Source organism: Paralichthys olivaceus, chromosome 22, assembly GCF_024713975.1.
Source record: "Paralichthys olivaceus isolate ysfri-2021 chromosome 22, ASM2471397v2, whole genome shotgun sequence".
NCBI classification, from domain to species: domain Eukaryota; kingdom Metazoa; phylum Chordata; class Actinopteri; order Pleuronectiformes; family Paralichthyidae; genus Paralichthys; species Paralichthys olivaceus.
In genome coordinates this window covers 7316059-7333795 of record NC_091114.1, presented here as the reverse complement: position 1 = coordinate 7333795, position 17737 = coordinate 7316059, and the positions used below count along the sequence as shown (strand labels likewise).

Genomic DNA, 17737 nt, shown 5'->3' with positions numbered 1-17737 from the left:
AAGCAGTAGATGAATGCATTTGCTGCACTCTTTCCTGATGTCTGAAAAGTGTTTTCTTATGTTCCGAGTGTGTACATTTGTGTGTGTGGATCTTGTGGTCCACATCAACACTGCAGGGATCTGATTTCTCCCCCACTAGAGCAGTGATTGAAAGCATACATTAACCCCCAGTTCTGGTAACGCACACACACACACACACACACATGCACACACGCTCACTCCCAACGGGCAAAGGAAGTCAGACCTCTTGGGTATATAGAAAAAGGGCCCCTGGTATATACACACATGTCCACATACACTCAGTCTCCTTGTCCTGTCAGATTTCCAAATCGAATTAGTGTGTGTGTGTCTACGTGTGTGTGTGTGTGTGTGTGTGTCTGGAAGCCATTACCTGGCATGTCTCCCCTTGCCCCTTGAAAAATCAAGAGGCCCCATATGGATCCTGCCATCACCTTTCTCTCTTTTTCATTCTCCCTCTTTTTTTCTATTTAATGCCTCGTTTATTGTTCTCGTATATCAGTCCCTCTTCCCTCTTGTACGAGCAGTTCTTCCTTCCATTCTCTCCCTCACATTTCTCTGTTTGATCCATTTTATTTGACACCTTGCTCGCACTGACCTGCTATCGCTGTTTCATATGTTTGGTCACTTGCCGGAAATTTCTGTTTAGCAATAGGCCCGATGAAACCCACCGGGGACACTAGGGGGTGAGGGGGTTTTGGGGAGTTTGGATTCAAAACTTCTCTGTCACTGGAGAGACCAAATAATGACACATGACCGCTATTGAGACGCAACCTCGCCCTCCTCCTTGGAGGTCCAGACGGAGGAAGCCTGACGCAGGAAGTGATGGAGTCAGGTGACAGGAAGGAACCCCTGGGCTGCATTCCTCTCATGAATTCCACATTATCTCTCGGACATCGAGCAACGGAAACACACACATGAACACACACACGCACACACAGCGCAGGAGTCACTGTTCTTCCTCCAGCCTCTCTAAATAGCTGCGGCCTGAGAGAAAACCTGATGCTCGAAAGCATCAGGTTACTCTGTCACTGATGATGTTCTTGTTTATAGCTTTCCTTAGTGTTCACCACAACACACATGTATGTCAGTGCATATACAGCTGAGACAGAACTATCTCAGCTTAAGGTCTGGGCCATTCTGGAGCAGAAGATGGAGTCTGCTGTGTTGTCATGGAGCTAAAGACGTTGAGCTTCTCATCCATGACGGCTCAAAGTTGCTTCGTGACTTTTTGGGGAGCGGTTGAAGACTCAACGTTTGTCGGTCTTGATTCGTAGACAAAACTCACTAAGAAGTCCAAAAGCTGTTTGGAATAACAAAAAGCAAGTTGTGAACCATGAGAGCACCAAACATGAAGTGTTGGGCTTGAGATTTCTGATCTTTTGTACATTTAGAGGCCTCAGAGCTGTTGTGCACATTTAATTTTCTGCAATCAGAGTCAGCGATGGTCACAAATATTCAGACATTAGCAGTGTGGTACAATAATCTCCTTGTACAAATATTGTGTAACTTTTCTTTCCACCATTTCTCAAGCAAACAAGGGGCCCAGAGTCTGAACATGTGAGGGCCACACTGTAAGAAAAACACACAAGTGGGAACCATTAAAGGTTGTCTGCATGTACTGTGTGACCCGTTGTTTTCTTTAAAGGTTTCTGGAACAAATGTGTAGTGAGACTATATTCCGTATTCGCCAACGTCCTGGATCAAAGCTAACATACTGTGCTGCTTGTTTCTTGCTGTGCCTTCACAGCACCTCACTTGTGACTGTTGACACGACCTCGGACTATGAGCACTCGGTACGTCCTGGAGTTTGTGCAGAAAATAATAAAGGCAACATTGTACCTTTAAATGCATATGGGTATGTTAACGCGCCACTTCCTGTTCCCGTGCACGAAAGGGTGTCTCTCAGTGTGTTCATGTGAATGTGTTTGTGTGTGTGTAAGAGTGTGTGTTATTTTGGACAACCTTACTTGTGCAGCCTGGGGTGGGGACCCAGGGCCACAGGAAAGGCTGGGGTAGAAGATACACATATGCACACACACAAACGCGGACACACACAGACACACACACACACAGGTTTGTGTGCTCATTAGGACTTTGCATTGACTTTGCATTTGCAGGCTAACCAAAACCATTGGTTCAATCCTAGACTCCCGGATTCCATGAGCCAAAGTGTGTGTGTGAATGGGTGGATGGCAAAACTTTAAAGTTTGTTGGACGAGGCCCTGGTCCCCATGAGATGTTTATGCTGGAAGCACACACACAGACACACACACACACACACACACACACACACACACACACACACACACACACACACACACACACACACACACACACACACACGCATTCAGTAATGTTACAGCCCTCTCACATGAAGTCTGGACTATTGTGTAATCAAAAGCAAGGGGGGCAAGAGGAGAGAGAGGAAGGGAATTTATGATTTATGATTCTACAGCAGAGACGGAGGGTGACATTTAAAGGGGAGAGAGAGAGAAGAGGAGGAAGGGAGGGAGGGAGGCATCATGTAACAGTATTGTGGAGAAGGAAAGTGGTGGAAAAGAGTTGAAGTGGAGCACTTCTTTATGTCTGTAACTAGAGAGCGAGTGTGAAAATAGTTTGTGTGAATGCATTGTATATCAGTGCACTCTCATGGCTCAATGTGTGGGAGTGGGCCGTCTACTGTGGGCACTTGCATTAAAGTTTTTATCAAGTGGAGATTGGTGATAACGGCCTCAGCCATGTGAACTGAGGAGAAACTCCAGCTGAAGTCTGACCCCAGAGTTTACGAAACATATTTGGCTTCTGTTTAGATGTGTGTGAGTGTTTGTGTTTGTGTGTGTGTGTGTGTGTGTGTGTGTGTGCTGTCTGCATGTAATCACAAGGAAACAAGCCATTCCTGCAGCCTTTTATGAGTTTCCCGAGGAGAGGTATCACAGGTCACTATGGATAAATCATCTGCAGACATACAGTACAGGCTGACTCTCTGAGGAACATCTGCCGCTCGTCATCTCCGTCTCAGTACAGCACGTCCATGCATCTTACATGCAGGTGGGACTTCGCAGAAAATCGTTTAGCATGTTGGAAATCTGTTACAGTGATGATTTATGGTGACTGTTCACTCCTGTGTTCACAAAACAGTGGTTTAATGCAACATATACGCACAAGAATATGCATTCCAGTCACATTTAGCATGACCATTGAGTATACTGCTCTGCTCCTCTATTGTAGAGGACTTTATATGGTCTGTACCACATCAGACATTAGTGTTTATGGGGTTGGGATCAGGCTAATCCTTGGGTCTAGTTACAGATGTTCAGATCCACATTTACAGCCGAATAGCAATGATTCTGCTGGATGCAGTGTGAGCTACAGTTGCCCTCTGCTGTCTTTTTATGGTGATGCACCCTCTCATTGTGTCCTTATACACTGCTGGCTGAAAGTGTCTCGTCCTTTCTGGTTTTCAGAAATGCACGAGGACCTTGAGAGTCGATGGCTGGGTTATTGCATGTGAAAGCTATAGTCAAGTATTGTTCATGTCACCTCAGTGAAGATGAGCAGGGTAAAGTGTTCAAGTTGCAAAAAGGCACAAATCTACACGGCTTTACATGCTGCCAATAAATAATTATGAATAACAATATCCACCTGAGAAACATTAAATTAAGTAAATTCAGACATTGAAATGTTCTATGATTTTCATTATTATGCCACAATAGAGCCTCCGTGTTCTTAATGGGAGAAAGTATTTCCGATCCAGATGTGCTGTCATCACTAAAACATCTGCTTAGACCAGTCTACCACACATCACGTCTTTAACGCTTGGGTTTACTTTATTATTCATGTGTTTATTTATGATACATCTTCAGGTGTCCTTTGGTGTAAAATGTGTTATTATTGTTGTTACATATTTTTGTATCATCACTCAATCCACTGCCACAACAGGATCATTAGATCAACCTGGATAAAGAGGCCCATCAGTTTATGCTAACACATGCTAACAAAACACCACAAAAGGAACAGTGAGCATTTCCAATTTAATAATTTACATAGACAATTTGTTTGTTGCTGTAGCATCTCATCTCACAACAGTCACACCCTGGATCCCACTGTGGAACTATTGTTATTGTTAACTTGTTCTTATTGTTGTTATCTTATTGCTGCTTTACTCCTGTGATCGAGTCTGAAGTGGGATAGGATTGCTGGAGATGGGAAATGATGACCTCCTTCTAAAATTGGGGATGCATATGAAAATGTTTTTGCGCTCTGTCATGCGATGTCGCCTCAAAAACATATTGGAACAGAATAGATAGTCAATTTTCTGCAGTAAAACCAATCATATGCATTTTCTTAATAATGTTGCGTGTTTAATAGCAAATAGGATATTATATTTCTGATAGTTTACAAATCTTCTTTAATAACTGAATTATTCTGGTGGCATTTTCAGACTTGCATGGCACCTGAGAATAATGGAACTTAATGGTTTGGGGTTTCCTCAGCCCTGAAAACTATGGACAGATTTGTAGACATGGTGGGGAATGCATATTTTGGTTGTTTCAAAAAAGACAATATCGACTTGCAGGAAGCCTTTGTATATATGGTGGTATGCTGGATATACTGTCTGTTGATGCTGGTATCAGTGTTTGTTTTTGAGTTTGATTGTATGTTTATATGTGTATGAATAAATAAAAAACTTTATTGATAAAAAAAAAACAACATAAAACTAGAACTGCTGCAACACAGGTGAGTCATAGTCAAATAATAACTGTTCACATGGATCTCCACAAAGAGGCTGCAGAGAGACATGGGTTACATTTTGTTTACTTACATGAATGGGTAGTTGGGGCGGGACATGCGGTCGTCCGGGCCAATAGCATCGCGAGGAGGCGTTGACCGATGGCGGCTCCAGCCAATGAGTGAACGCTACAACTGGACAAACGCGACCACGACGGTTATGTTTTTCAGTCTCAACGTTCAAGAAGCAAAACACTGGATTCATCCGCTGTTCGGCCAATAACAGGAGAGAAATAACAACCGAGACACGTTTTTGTTTCCCCCAGAGGAGAAAATAAGAAAATTATATTCTCTGCGCTTTTTTCTTGAAGACATCCGGGACCGGAAAAGAGCAGTTTTCACCCCAGTACAGACAGCTTGTTTGCGGATCCCCCCCCCCCACCCTCACTACTTGAAGTTGTGTGGTGAGTCTGTTGTTGTCTGTTGTTGATCTTGATTAATCATTAAGAAAAGAGAGAGAAACAGAGAGAAAGAGCAGGGATTCAACAACCAGAGAAACCAACCGTCAACAATGTGAAGACACACGCCGATAAACGGTCTGTTTGTGGTTACATGTGTACATTTCACGTTGGCTAACACCAGCACAGCTTTAACACTGGGTTTTAAAGTATATAAAGTACTCTGCAAATACTTCTATGAACTTCCATACACTGTCGAGCTCGTGAACACAGCTCTTCCCTCAGATCAGAAACACATCTGTGAGGGTTACGGACACACCGGGTCATTTAGCAACCCGTTGTTTTATCACTACAACTCCTCAGTCCTCCACATCGAAGCTGACGAGAAGCGATCGGATCGTTTGTAATCGATTGACAGAAATACTCGTGTTTCCGAAGCCACGCAGGCATTTGTGTTCTTGGAGGAGAGCGAACACGGGGGGTGGTGGGGTGTTGGGGGGGGGTTGCTCTCGTGCTGCGTTCACGTACCAACCGTGAGCCCTGATCTTTCAAACTCAGCGTTACTGTGACGTGTAGCGCGGAAGCGATTGGTTAATTATTTGATTAGCCTGGATCATTGTTTCCCGACCTGTTTGATTTATGTCGCCCTTTAGGGATCACATGTCTGCTCGTGACCCCTCGGCCTTTTCAGGCACTGCATGTTTTTGAGTTGCAGTTCAACCAGAAGTGATGCTTAACTCCCTCACAGATTGGTGCACTGTTGATAGTGTGAAAGGATAAAACCATCCAGTATTTTTATTCCAAATGAAGAATTAAATGTAGAATCAGGACTGAGGGTCATCTCTATTGGATTAGATGTTAGAATTGAATTATTTGGAACTATTCATGATTTGATTTGTGCGCAGTGAGCAGGTTAAATTGTTAAAGTTTAAAAAATGTGCCGCCTCTTTAATGTCTTTGGTATTTAACAGTAGCAGAAACAGTTGTTGCAGGTCCTCCATGTTTTTACTCTAATGTCACGACTGAATGATCAGTCACATAAGTTCTTGACCGTATCTCATTATGAATAGACTCCTGACTGGTATTCACATTCGTCTTTTTTTCAATGTAAGGCTGCAAATCAAAAGTGTTGGACATTCTTTGTTGGTTCGAGAATAGGACAATATATTTTTCTCTGATTTTGGAAGAAGTTGTTGCAGGCAAAAGCACCAAAAGATCATGCCTCACTTGCTGCTAGGCAACCGTGTCGTCAGCTGTTGTCAGTCACTCAGTTAGCTTAAGTAATGACATTAACCAGTGGAACTTCAAACCGGAGAGGAAAGGAACACAATATCTATTCCTGGTGGTGACACACAATGGTGTCTATTTCTGTTGTGATATTTTGTGTTGATTAAACGGGATAGGGGAAGAAAAAAACACATTTGACTTTTTTTTCTTAACACAGAAAACTCCTGGCCTTTTTTTCATCTGTATGGACACCAGAGGAGAGAGGGTCAGTGATTTATAGTGTTTTGGTGCTCAAAGTGCATCGGAGCTGGATTTTGTTCAGTCTGAGGATCCATCATCTTATCATGCACTATGAGCTTTTTGCATTTTTGGTTTGTTTTTCAGTTGCTTATCACGTGCACTGTCGACCTGCACAACTACACATTCATATTAATCAGTGTCAAAGCCGGTCATCCTTCAAATAGACATCAGCATCTTCCGAATATGTCGGATGATTTCAAAATATCTGAACTAAGGCTGGTGGATATAGTTACTATCACAATATAAATAAGTATATTTGTCAGTATCAGTATAGATCAGGATATGCCATGGTAAGAAGATAAATGTATTCTAGTGTTATGGATCACACCAGACGAAATTCTGAAATCAAAGCATCTATCTTTTAGTCTTAAACCATTCATTTTGAACGTAGAATAACAATAACACAATTATGTGGTAACAATAAGATAGTGTCGATTGGCACTACAATCATCAAATATCCTATCTGCCATTTGAGGTATTGACTGCGTACTTGTATGATGAGTACTTATATGACGAGTACTTATATGACACTTTACAACTTATTGATGCATTATTAAAATGTTGTGCACTTATATGTTATGTACATGTCTACATACATCTTTACACCAGCGTTCGCCGACAAACAGAATTTCAGTTCCTGCTAAAGTTCTTAAACGAAAGAAAGAACTTCAAATGCATGAGTTCTTATAAAAGATAACAAAGAAATTGTTAATATATTTGCTAAACTTGTGGAAAAAGCAACATCCTCACAGTTAAAATATGTGATAAAAGCTATTTTAAGTATTATATTTTTTTAAATCCCTTTTTTCTACTAAGAAAACCATTTTGACATTCCACATCTTACTTTTCCATCGCATCGACATGATCCTGTTTTTATGATTTCTTCTTTTTTGTTCTCTTATACATGAACAATAAGTAAATGGCTGTTTAAAGAATAAATCGTGATCATTCTTATTTTTCACGCTCGCTCACACTGAACGTGAAAAGCAAATTCCCACGCTCCTTGAAGCCCCTGGACGCAGCAGCAGCCCACGTGACCCCCCTGTAACGTTAGCAGAGGTGGCTAACGGGATTTAGCTGAGTGGAGCTACGTCGCAGCAGCAGCACGGAGCAGCGGCCGCACGGAGAGAAACGACGAACGCACTCTTCGCGGTGTAGTTGCGACAACTTCGAATAACGTCACACTTCGAGGCGAACACCGGGATCACGATGCCAGGTAACGCGGGGCGCGGGGAGCTCGACCCCACGCGGCTTTGTGTCGTGTTGCCCGACGGGCTCTTGTAATCCCCGCAGCGGAGGCTTGTGTTGTTGACCTGCCTCCGTGATGCTGCCATGCTTTAGCATTAGCTTTTAGCTTTAGCAGCGCGCTAGCTCGTAGCGGAGCCGCCGACTTTGTTTGGCCTCTAGCATCCGAACGGGAGCGGAGTTTGACCTCGGTGCGCGGTTTCTGTGTCGCAATACCCCGCCGTACCTCCATGTTTACACGCCGCGGGTGTTTTGGAGTCGTTTCCACGCTTCCCCTCGTTGTCACTTTATTGTAAAGAACTGTTTTCGCGCACCGAGCCGTCTACCCTTTGTTGTTGCTGGATTAGCATTCACCTTAGGCCCGTGCGCTGACAGCTACCTATGTGCTAGCCACCTAGCATCACCTCGGCTAAAACCGTCCAATCCACTACACCAACTTCCCAGGTAGGCCCCGGACACCTGGATTAGCCCCGTTAGCTGCGCAGAGATGTTAGCCGGGGTGAGCCACGACGACGCTCCCATTACACACAGGACACTAACTGTTGCGTTACATAATGTGTTATGAGGCGGTTTGTTCCCAGCATCTTGTGTTCACAGGGATGGAGCTGCACACACCGCTCTGTGGTTCTCTGGGATCCGTCGTAGATTTGACCTGTTTGAGATTTTCCAGCTTTTATTCCCCCTTAGGTACACGACGTCTCCCGGGGTTTGTCTACACTGTGACTCACACGTGTGGAGTTGGATATTGTGAAATTCGTATGCATCCCTTAAGCACGGTAGCTGTTTTTGTTGTTTCAGCTGCTTTATGAACACTGGTGTGAAACAGAAACGGTGAATATAACTATATAAACTAATGGTTTTAGTTCCGATGAAGCAGTATATCTTTTGTTGTCTTTGTTAATTGATAATTGTGTGAACTGTGCTTTCTATTTCCAAAAGCCCATAGTGAAATCAGGTTTGTCCAACCAAAAACTAGATCTAAAATGTACTGATTGAGTAAAGCAGGATAAATGGTTCCATTAAAGAAACCGTCATGTCATTGATGAGTTTATAATATACTCAGAAATGATTGAGTTCTACATCTCTCTGCGAAACAAAGTATCCCAGGCTCTCTCTAAAGATCATTCAAAGTCGTCTGCAGACGTAAACAACATTTTCACATGTGCAGTTTAATATTTTTGACCATTAGGCTCTTTTACATACTATAAGTTCTCAAGCATGTTTTTTTGGGTCGCTTTGACTTCAACTGCCTAAAACAGTTTACAGCTGGACTGAATGAGGTGATTTGAAGAAATATCTACACAATATTTCATTATTTTTTTCATCGTTTGCTCATAATTTGCTCTTTGAGAAATTAGTGTAAAATGTTGTCCAATCACCAGCTCTAACCCTAAAGATATTCAATGTACTAATATACCAGGGCATAAATCACAACTGGCACAAACTTTCAATCACTTGTCTAAATATTTTTTGAGTTAAACATTTTCTCCATGATTTGTCGGGAACCGGTGAAAACTAAAGATCAAGGTTCCCAACAGCTCAATTTCATTGTGTCGGTGTTTCAGATCACAACATAAGAAATATTTACATATTGCAACAGCTCAGTTAAAAAAAAAAAACAGGTTTTGTGAGTTTATCAGTATTTTAACATGTTCTGTGTTGCACTGCTACAGAACAGCTATGTACTTTCCCACTGTTTACCCATAATTCTCATCAGATACGATCATATGGCACTCTGCTTGTTTGATGGGCCATACTAGGCCCTGCTAACTAAATATTACATGGTGACCAACACGCTGTTATGCAACGTGTACATGTTAAGTGCTTTGTGCGGTTCATAATGGCACAGTGCTCACTGTCTCTACTTTTATTTATAACAGTTTAAAATGTGCCACTGTGTCGTCTGAGCAGAGAAATGTTAGCGCCACTAACTATTGGCAGCGGTTGGAAATTGATTTTAGCGCTAGAGTTCACCTGATAATTCTCAAACTTAATTTTTTCTTTTGGTCTTTATTCAACTCAGGAATGCTCATGATTGTGATATTTGCTGTTCACAGCTTTGTTCTATTTGAAATGAGAGAAAGAAACAAGAGGAGCAGCAGATCCTCATCATAATTGCTTCTCATTTTTTCCCGGCAAAGTTTGTGTTGTTAAAACTTAATGGAACTAGCACACACTCCCACAAATGCCTTAAGCACTTTGGACTTGCACCTTGCTCAGACATTCTCTCTCTCTGTTAGCCTTTTTTAAGATTCTGATGTCTTCTTTAAAAATCACTGCGCTGAATAATTAGGCTGCGTTATCATTGCCAACACATAAAGACACACCTTCCTAGTCTGCTAACCTACTTAGATTATCCATGTTTGTTTGAGATGTGACCAGTGGATGACACTCTCCCTCAGGTCACACTCTGCCTTCATGTGTTGGATCACAGCGACCAAGATGGAAGCTGCAGGAACATGCGTCAAAGTAACACAATGTTCTGACTTTGGACATCGGGTAACGGCATGTGTGAAGATACACTGGGTTAGGGGAATCTAAATCATTCCTTGCAAGTCAAACACACAAATGTGTGCATGCGTGTGTGCACGAGGCTGACCCTGGAGCTGTGTTCACGGCCCCTTTTAGATCCTTTTTTTCCCTCTCTTTCCCTCCCCCCTCTGTGTCCACGGCGAGGCTGCAGTTGAGTCATGACAAGTCTGTTGGAGCTGGCTGGCAGTCTAAGGATTATGTCATAGTGGTCATATCTCATCGTAGAGGTAGTTCTGTGTCTGTGCCACAGAATCACTGATGGACAATCTGTTTTATTGCCCCTTTCACACAATTTAATGTATGATACTTCATTATGAAAGTATTGAGTTCTGTATATAAGCACAGTTAACCCTCTGAGAGCTGACCTCCTGTGGGCAGTGAGTGCTCATAATTAATATAAAATAAGAACTATTTGCAGCAGAAAGCTGAAGCATATGTCTCATTTCATCACATCATATACTCATGTTATTATTACGTTAAGTTAATTGCAGTTAACCTGCAGTGGCTGCAGCAGAACAGAGAAAATAGGCATATCTCAAAAAATCTACGTAGCTCAAGTGACTTACTGAAGGTTGGCAGATATTTGGTTCGTGTTTCTATATTTATAAATCTTTTAGATGAGCATTTGTTGTGTTTATTTAGCACAATATTATGCATATGTAGGCCTTGTCTGACCGTTTCTATTGCAGAGTTCAAATAGTCCAAGTATTTCTTGATCAGTTCATCTTTAGCTTTTGGATTTTCAAACTTTTCAGCCCCTGATCCCAAAACTGTACCAGAGTCGTGGGACTCCCCAATTATCCCAAAGGTTGTAGATTTAAACATCTAAACATCATGCATGTTGCAGTGTTTATTCTATTGCTGCAAATTGGCCTTAATGCAACTGATGCTGTCACTAATTTGTCATTATCACCTTATGGGTCATGTGGAGATCAAGAAAATCAAAATGCTAATATTTTATTTGCATATTTTATGTTAAATGTAACTTATAATTATGACTAAAATGTTTTAATTGTTTTTAAATTGTATTTGCGACCCCTTCTCTGTCTGGTCACCCCTCAGGGAGGTCCGACCCACACTTTAGCTCAACAGTCAGATATCATTTACCCACATGGAATTTCATGAATAAGATTGTGTTTGTGTTACAGGCATTTCATTGTGCATGAGTAGGATTTTCCTACTGTGACATCACCCTGTTTCTGTGATCGGTGGACTTTCACTTAATGTTGTTGACTCTCAGACTTGTGCAAGTGAAGCTGCAGGTCTGGATATGCAACATTGTTGCTGCGCTGGAGAGTCCACGTCAGATAAACTGGTTGTATCGTGTTGCTTTGTTATTGGAATTCCTTGTGGTGTGGAAGACGGCCAGCTAGAGGAGGAAAGGCCAAGTAAAACATTCAGGATGTGCAGTGTTTTCAGAGCAGGTGTGGATGTTCAGCTAGGAGATTGTGTCCAATATTTAGCAGCAGATCATAAATCCACACGGAAAGGTCATGAGAAGAAAGAACTACAATATTTGCACAAAGACAACTTTGATTTTTGTATTTGCGGAGAGTTTTCTTTTCTCCCCCTTAAGATGGATCCTCAGTGGATTTAGAGATTCTCACTCATTTGTTGTATTTGTACAAAGATGAGCACAAGCAGAGATTTTTAAGTTTATTGTTATTCTTACCTTGAGACAGGCTTTGTTTATCCACCCAGTGAAAACATGAGATAAGAATCAATAAAATGGAAGTAAGTTGCATGTAAAGGAGGCTGCAAATTTGATGATTAAGTCATTTCAGCAGAAGATGCAATGTGCAGAGAAACATTAGCGATCTCAAAGTAACTCTATAACCAACAGCAGGGCTCCAGACTAACGTTTTACATTGGTTGCACTGATGCGCCTAACTTTTTCATTAAGGTGCACCAGCACATAATTTAGATACACCCAAAATGTTTCACTACGCCCTTTGGCACTGCAATAACACTCCTATTATACCCTTGCTTGACAGTTCCCTTTTATGTTGTTTGTTTTTAAGGCTCGGTATCACCACAGATTCCCAAATCAATTCAAATCCCAAAGGTTTTGATTTCCGATTCAATATCTATTCAGTCAAGGATATTTCATTGTACAATACTAAATCTGCTAGTATATGAAACAAATTCCCAGGACTAAAGCTGTAAACTGAACAAGGATGCCTCTAACTTGGTGTGTTGAAAATATTTCTGTAGACCTTTCACAATAACACAATTTATTGGGAAATATTTTGTCCCAGAAATTATTGCAATACATTTTATTGTTGATGAGAAGTTTTGTTTTTCTATTTGTTGCAATATTTGTGATGCATCTGTGACCGGCCCAGCTGTTGAGCAGAGTGATTGACTAAAAGGCTGATGCAACATCACAAAAGCATTCAGTTAAATATGTGTTTTAACATGGAGAAAAAAGTACTTTCTTGTATTCAAGCTTCTGTGGGTGTGTAACCTCATTTATTGTCTCAATTGTTTTTTTTAAATTGTTTTTTTTACGTAACAGTATTCCTACTATTTTTTGTAATGTTCTGCTAATCCACCTCTTGCTTGGATTTCAATTTCATTGGACTTTTCTTCCTTCACGAACTGAAACTTGACAGAAAACTGGGACGTTCTGGTGATGTTTGTGTGTAAGTGATGTCACAGCGAGTGAGTGTTGCTGCAGGTCTTCATGGTGTCTATCTGCACCTCTCAGTGTGTGTCTAAAAACTATTTATATATATATTAGGTATATGTTATTTCTGGAGACGCATTTGAGCAGGACCAGTCCCAGATATTGGTGTCGTATTCAGTTTTCAGCCCATGAGATATGGAAAAGTGTTATTTGGAGGTTTTATTGTTTTTGCAGTTTAAAGCTGTGGCTAAAATGTAACTGAGGCGCTGCTGATTTGTTACGTTTGGATCCAGGGCTGAAACTTCAGATGAGAAAATATCAATTGAAGTGAATGAGAGTAGAAGTAGATGAGCCAATGTTATGTCTTCCAAGGAAAGAAGAAAATAAAGTGTTTAACCAGAATTTCTTTTACCATGGCTTTGTACGTTAACATGAATTTTGAGTTTTTCTCATGTCCAGTTTTTAATTTATTTAAATGTACATTTCCAGAGCCGGCTGAGATGAGCGGTCCAGAGGTGGCCAAGACACCGGGAGGCGGTGCTCCGGGCAAGGAGGGAAAGGAGCCGGTGGCCAATGGGCATGCAGGAGAGGGGAGCGACGCCAACCCGTTCGCCGAGTACATGTGGATGGAGAATGAGGAGGAGTATAACAGACAGGTGTGTGTGCTCATTCTACATGTTGTTATGGGACACTTGTTGTAAGAAGACCCATTTGTAAGTCGCCAATGAAAGCCCCTGATTGGTGCTCAATTGGCAGTCTCTCTGCTATTGATCTTAAACATGATTAGAAGGCTCGTTAACGGGTTGCGAAATCCGATCCGATTTCCAACCTGCTGGAAATCTGATTGGAGTTGGCGGAGGCCCTTTCCGGCCCCTCCAGTTGGTTTTCCTTTCAGCTTGGACTGGTCGGGTTCCCGAGGCGCACTCCATTCTTAAAAACAGTAATGTCCACTGAAGCGTTTCACCTCCGTCAGTCTGATGCGTCATTCTGTAGCACGTTGACACAGAGGCGGAGAAGGATAATTGTGATTCACGGTGTCTCTTCTCTTGTGTTTTGTGATTGAATGTCATTTGAAGACCAGTCGGGGGTTTCTCCTGTTGAAAGATCTTCCTCCTCCTGCCATGTTGCCCTTACATGCCTGTCTTGGTTCTTCTTAAAACCTCTTCCGCTCTTTCCTTCACTGACTTAAAAATCTGCCATTTTATCTTGATTTCTGCTTCCCCTTACCCTCCATTATTATCCTCCCAGCCACTCTCTCCCATGATTCTCAGCGCAGACAATGTCTGATAACACACAGACACTCCCTCACTCTTGCTTATCCCCTCCCCTTGTTGTCATGTGATGCAGATGTTTTTCATCCTTGTGTATTGGACGTTATTTGGACCCAACCTTAATCCCTTGAGTCACATGATGAGTGTTGTATGGGTGGAGGTGTGTCTGACTTTGGAAATCCATCCTCCTCCAATTGCTGATCCCCTTTTCAGCTCCCTCTTTCTCCACGTCATGTCTTTTACTCTCACTCAGATCGATGAGTCATCCACTTTCATGCCGCCACACGTCTTAGTTTTTACGAAAGCTCCCACCTACTTTTGATGCAAATTCACTCTTGCAAACCAACCTCTCCATGTTTTTCTGTCCATCCATCCCAATGCTCTTCTCTGCCCCTTGATTTTGCCACTCACTTGTGTTTCTTGTCTCCCCAGGTGGAGGAGGAGCTGTTGGAGCAAGAATTCTTGGAGCGCTGCTTCCAGGAAATGCTTGAGGAGGAGGACCAGGATTGGTTCATCCCGTCGCGTGACCTCAACAACCAGGGGATGGGGCAGCTGCAGCAGCAGCTCAACAGCCTGTCCGTCAGCGATCACCACAGCAACCTGGAGGAAGTGGCGGTGAGACACAGATGTGTTTAGTTTCACATTGAATTTTTCTTACGTCACTTTGGTATTAATCATTGACAGTTAAGGAGTGTTTTCTTACTCGCCTTTTCTTTATTGTCCTGCAGAGGAAGAGCATCTTGAATCCTGAAGCGAAGGAGTTTGTTCCGGGGAAGAAATACTAGGAGTCCCCCTCACCCCCATGGAGCCTCCACACACACATACACACACACCCACACACACCAGTCCTCAAATGTTCTCAGAGACTCTGGAGGCCACGATCGCGGACACACTGATTCTCACACATACACACACATGCACACACTTGAAGTCAGTGGTGTGCTGGCAGGCCCAGTTGGGGGGTGGGGGGATTTCTTTTTTTTTCTCTTTTCTTTATGTTTCTTTAATCTTTTTATTTCCTGTTTGTTTCTTGTAAACTGAGGGACATTGGGAACAGGGGTGGGGGAGGGGTGTAATAACAGAACAGCCCCACTGCGGGTTCCAGCTCATTGCATTTCAGACAACGCCGCCGATGTTTCGCAGAGTCCGCCGAGCTCATCTAAGTCCCCTTTTGAACCGAGGCAGCTACCAAGGAGTGATGCCGGGGTAAAACGTAAAACGAAACCAGAACATCTAAAATAAAATTCATTCACACTCTCGTTCGTCGAGGGTTTCCATCACAGTGAGCTCAGAGAACGACTCACACTTCAGGGGACTTGATGGGCATCTGCTGCTGCTCTGCAGAGTCATCACGGTCAAGCAAACCCACCAAAACATTTGCTCCAATGATGTCATAAGTTCCCTGTGACATCACAGCCCTTGTGCATCAAGAGATGCGCGTCGTTATTTGTATCCGCAGCGGCTCCGTTCCAAACCAAATACAGACCCTCCCACCCTCCCTGTGCACTTTGTGTGACCAGAAAAGACGTGGACACGTGTACTCATGGATGAATTATTATTTTTCCCAATTTATGTGGAAGTCCATGTTTCTCTTTTGTCCAGTTTATAAGAACAGAGGTGTGAGTTTCCCATTTATGCATCAAGTCGAGCTTAGCAAGGAAAATGTCAATATAGAGGGATGGTCAGGGCTTTTTGAACCTTAAATAAAATTCAGTTAAGTCGTTTCTATGTTCGTCGTTTCAGTCTTTGGTTCCGTTTGGATTCACGACATGTATTGAACAACCTTGTTACAGGGGAGTGTTTGGTCTGGAACACAGCCACTGCCTCTTTCTGAAAGAACAACTTGGTTTGTCCAGCGTCAGATCAAGTGTGCATCTCCAAAATCAGGTTTTCAAACAACCTCTCCTCTTTTCTTCTTTTTTTTTTTTTTTTTTTTCCCCCGTCATGTTTTTTGAGGACGAGGTGTTTTGTGTCTCTACTGGGTACAGTAGCCTGCGGTGTCCATTCAGTCCTATTTGTTGGAGGAAACGTTAAGAGGCAGTATTGCTCACAAGCCAATCAGAATAAAGCAGTATGGGACACGTGGCTGACGGCATGGCCTCTTTGCTCATCTTCTCTTTGCAGGTTGACTGTTTTTTGAGGAAGTTCGTCTATTTAACCACTGAAATAGTAAGAGATTATGATTTTCAGGAAAGCCATTAACAGAAATCATTAATTATTGACTCAATTCTTCGTCTTCTCTGCAAGCTTGGCTTGGAAATTTGGAGGCAGTGTGGTCACAAGGAGAAATCTTGTGATCTTAACATCAGTCGTTTTTATACCGCTGTTACTTTGTGGTATAAACAGCGACGTAAATGTCTCCTGGGGTTCAGCAGACACTCGGGCACTGGCGTTCAGCCTCTGAAAGGTGAAAGCGCTTCAGTCTGTCCATCCCTGCAGCTCGCAGACAATCGAGCGCTCGAGTGTCGTGTTGAAGCCGCGCAGCAGAGACGCCGAATACGCGGTTAAAAAGGGGAACTTCCTCACAGTGCTGGACCACAGATGTCGAATGGCACCCTGGTGAAGCCAATAGGAATGTCCGCCAGGTGGATTGTACAACATGGAAATCATTTTTGGTGATTTTTGTTCGAGTTAGATGACAGAAGCCGTTTAAGGAAAAAAAAGAAAAAGAGGTCCAGAAGACACAGAGTATGAATTTCAATACAAATAAAAATAATGAAAAAAGATGAATAAAGATGTTAAAGACAAATGACTCAGTGTTGCATGTTTTGTCACATTGTGATACAGTGGATGAAAAGTGTGGTGAACCCAGATGCTTTGTAAACAGTGCTACTCTTACTTTGTATACTTCAGTGCATTTAAAAGCAAGTTTTTTTATTTATTTACGTGTACTCAAGTAGAAAAGGCAATGCAGTACTTTAACTGTTGAGTACATTTTGGTGTATTTTACTCAAATGTTGGAGTACTTCCTCCACATTCATTTCTCAATTCACTCAGATTTCAAAGCTGCGTTTTCCTTAAATCTATGTAGTGTTTTTTAAAGTCGTATTAATCTTGTTTTGACTTCAGGACGGTGCCACATTGACTACACATGATCCATTTGAGGATTAGTCGGTCGACGTTTGAAAATGTGGACGCTGTCTGCGTTCATGCCTGAACTGCAGCACCACCTCACCACAGAACCGGATCTACCTGAGGCCTTGATGACAGATGTCAGGACAGAGAGTCTGACACCAGCCGTCACTTACAAAGATGATGATGGATGCTGATGGTTAAACCAGCACAGGCCCTGATGACCTCTTGAGGCATTAGGGAGGACTGCAAGA

The 17737-nt window shown here is 42.5% G+C and overlaps 1 protein-coding gene across 2 annotated transcripts; it reads left to right on the top strand.

Annotated features, from left to right (window-relative positions):
- The first annotated feature begins 4933 nt into the window (after positions 1-4933).
- paip2b (poly(A) binding protein interacting protein 2B) lies at positions 4934-17160 on the top strand. Of its 2 annotated transcripts, none has more exons than XM_020095656.2 (4): positions 4934-5213; positions 13630-13796; positions 14844-15026; positions 15140-17160. In XM_020095656.2, exons 2-4 carry the CDS (start codon positions 13641-13643, stop codon positions 15194-15196), a joined length of 396 nt encoding a protein of 131 aa, XP_019951215.1. In that variant the 5' UTR covers positions 4934-5213; positions 13630-13640; the 3' UTR covers positions 15197-17160. The 2 variants fall into 2 exon arrangements, with proteins under 2 accessions (XP_019951215.1, XP_019951214.1); XM_020095655.2 differs by lacking the exon at positions 4934-5213 and adding an exon at positions 7722-7950.
- Positions 17161-17737: the final 577 nt, after the last annotated feature.

Bases quoted from the DNA above. Each gene is read 5' to 3' on its own strand.
- paip2b (XM_020095655.2), top strand. The intron at 13,797-14,843 runs GTGTGTGTGCTC...TTGTCTCCCCAG, and splicing joins AGGAGGAGTATAACAGACAG to GTGGAGGAGGAGCTGTTGGA. The intron at 15,027-15,139 runs GTGAGACACAGA...ATTGTCCTGCAG, and splicing joins GCAACCTGGAGGAAGTGGCG to AGGAAGAGCATCTTGAATCC.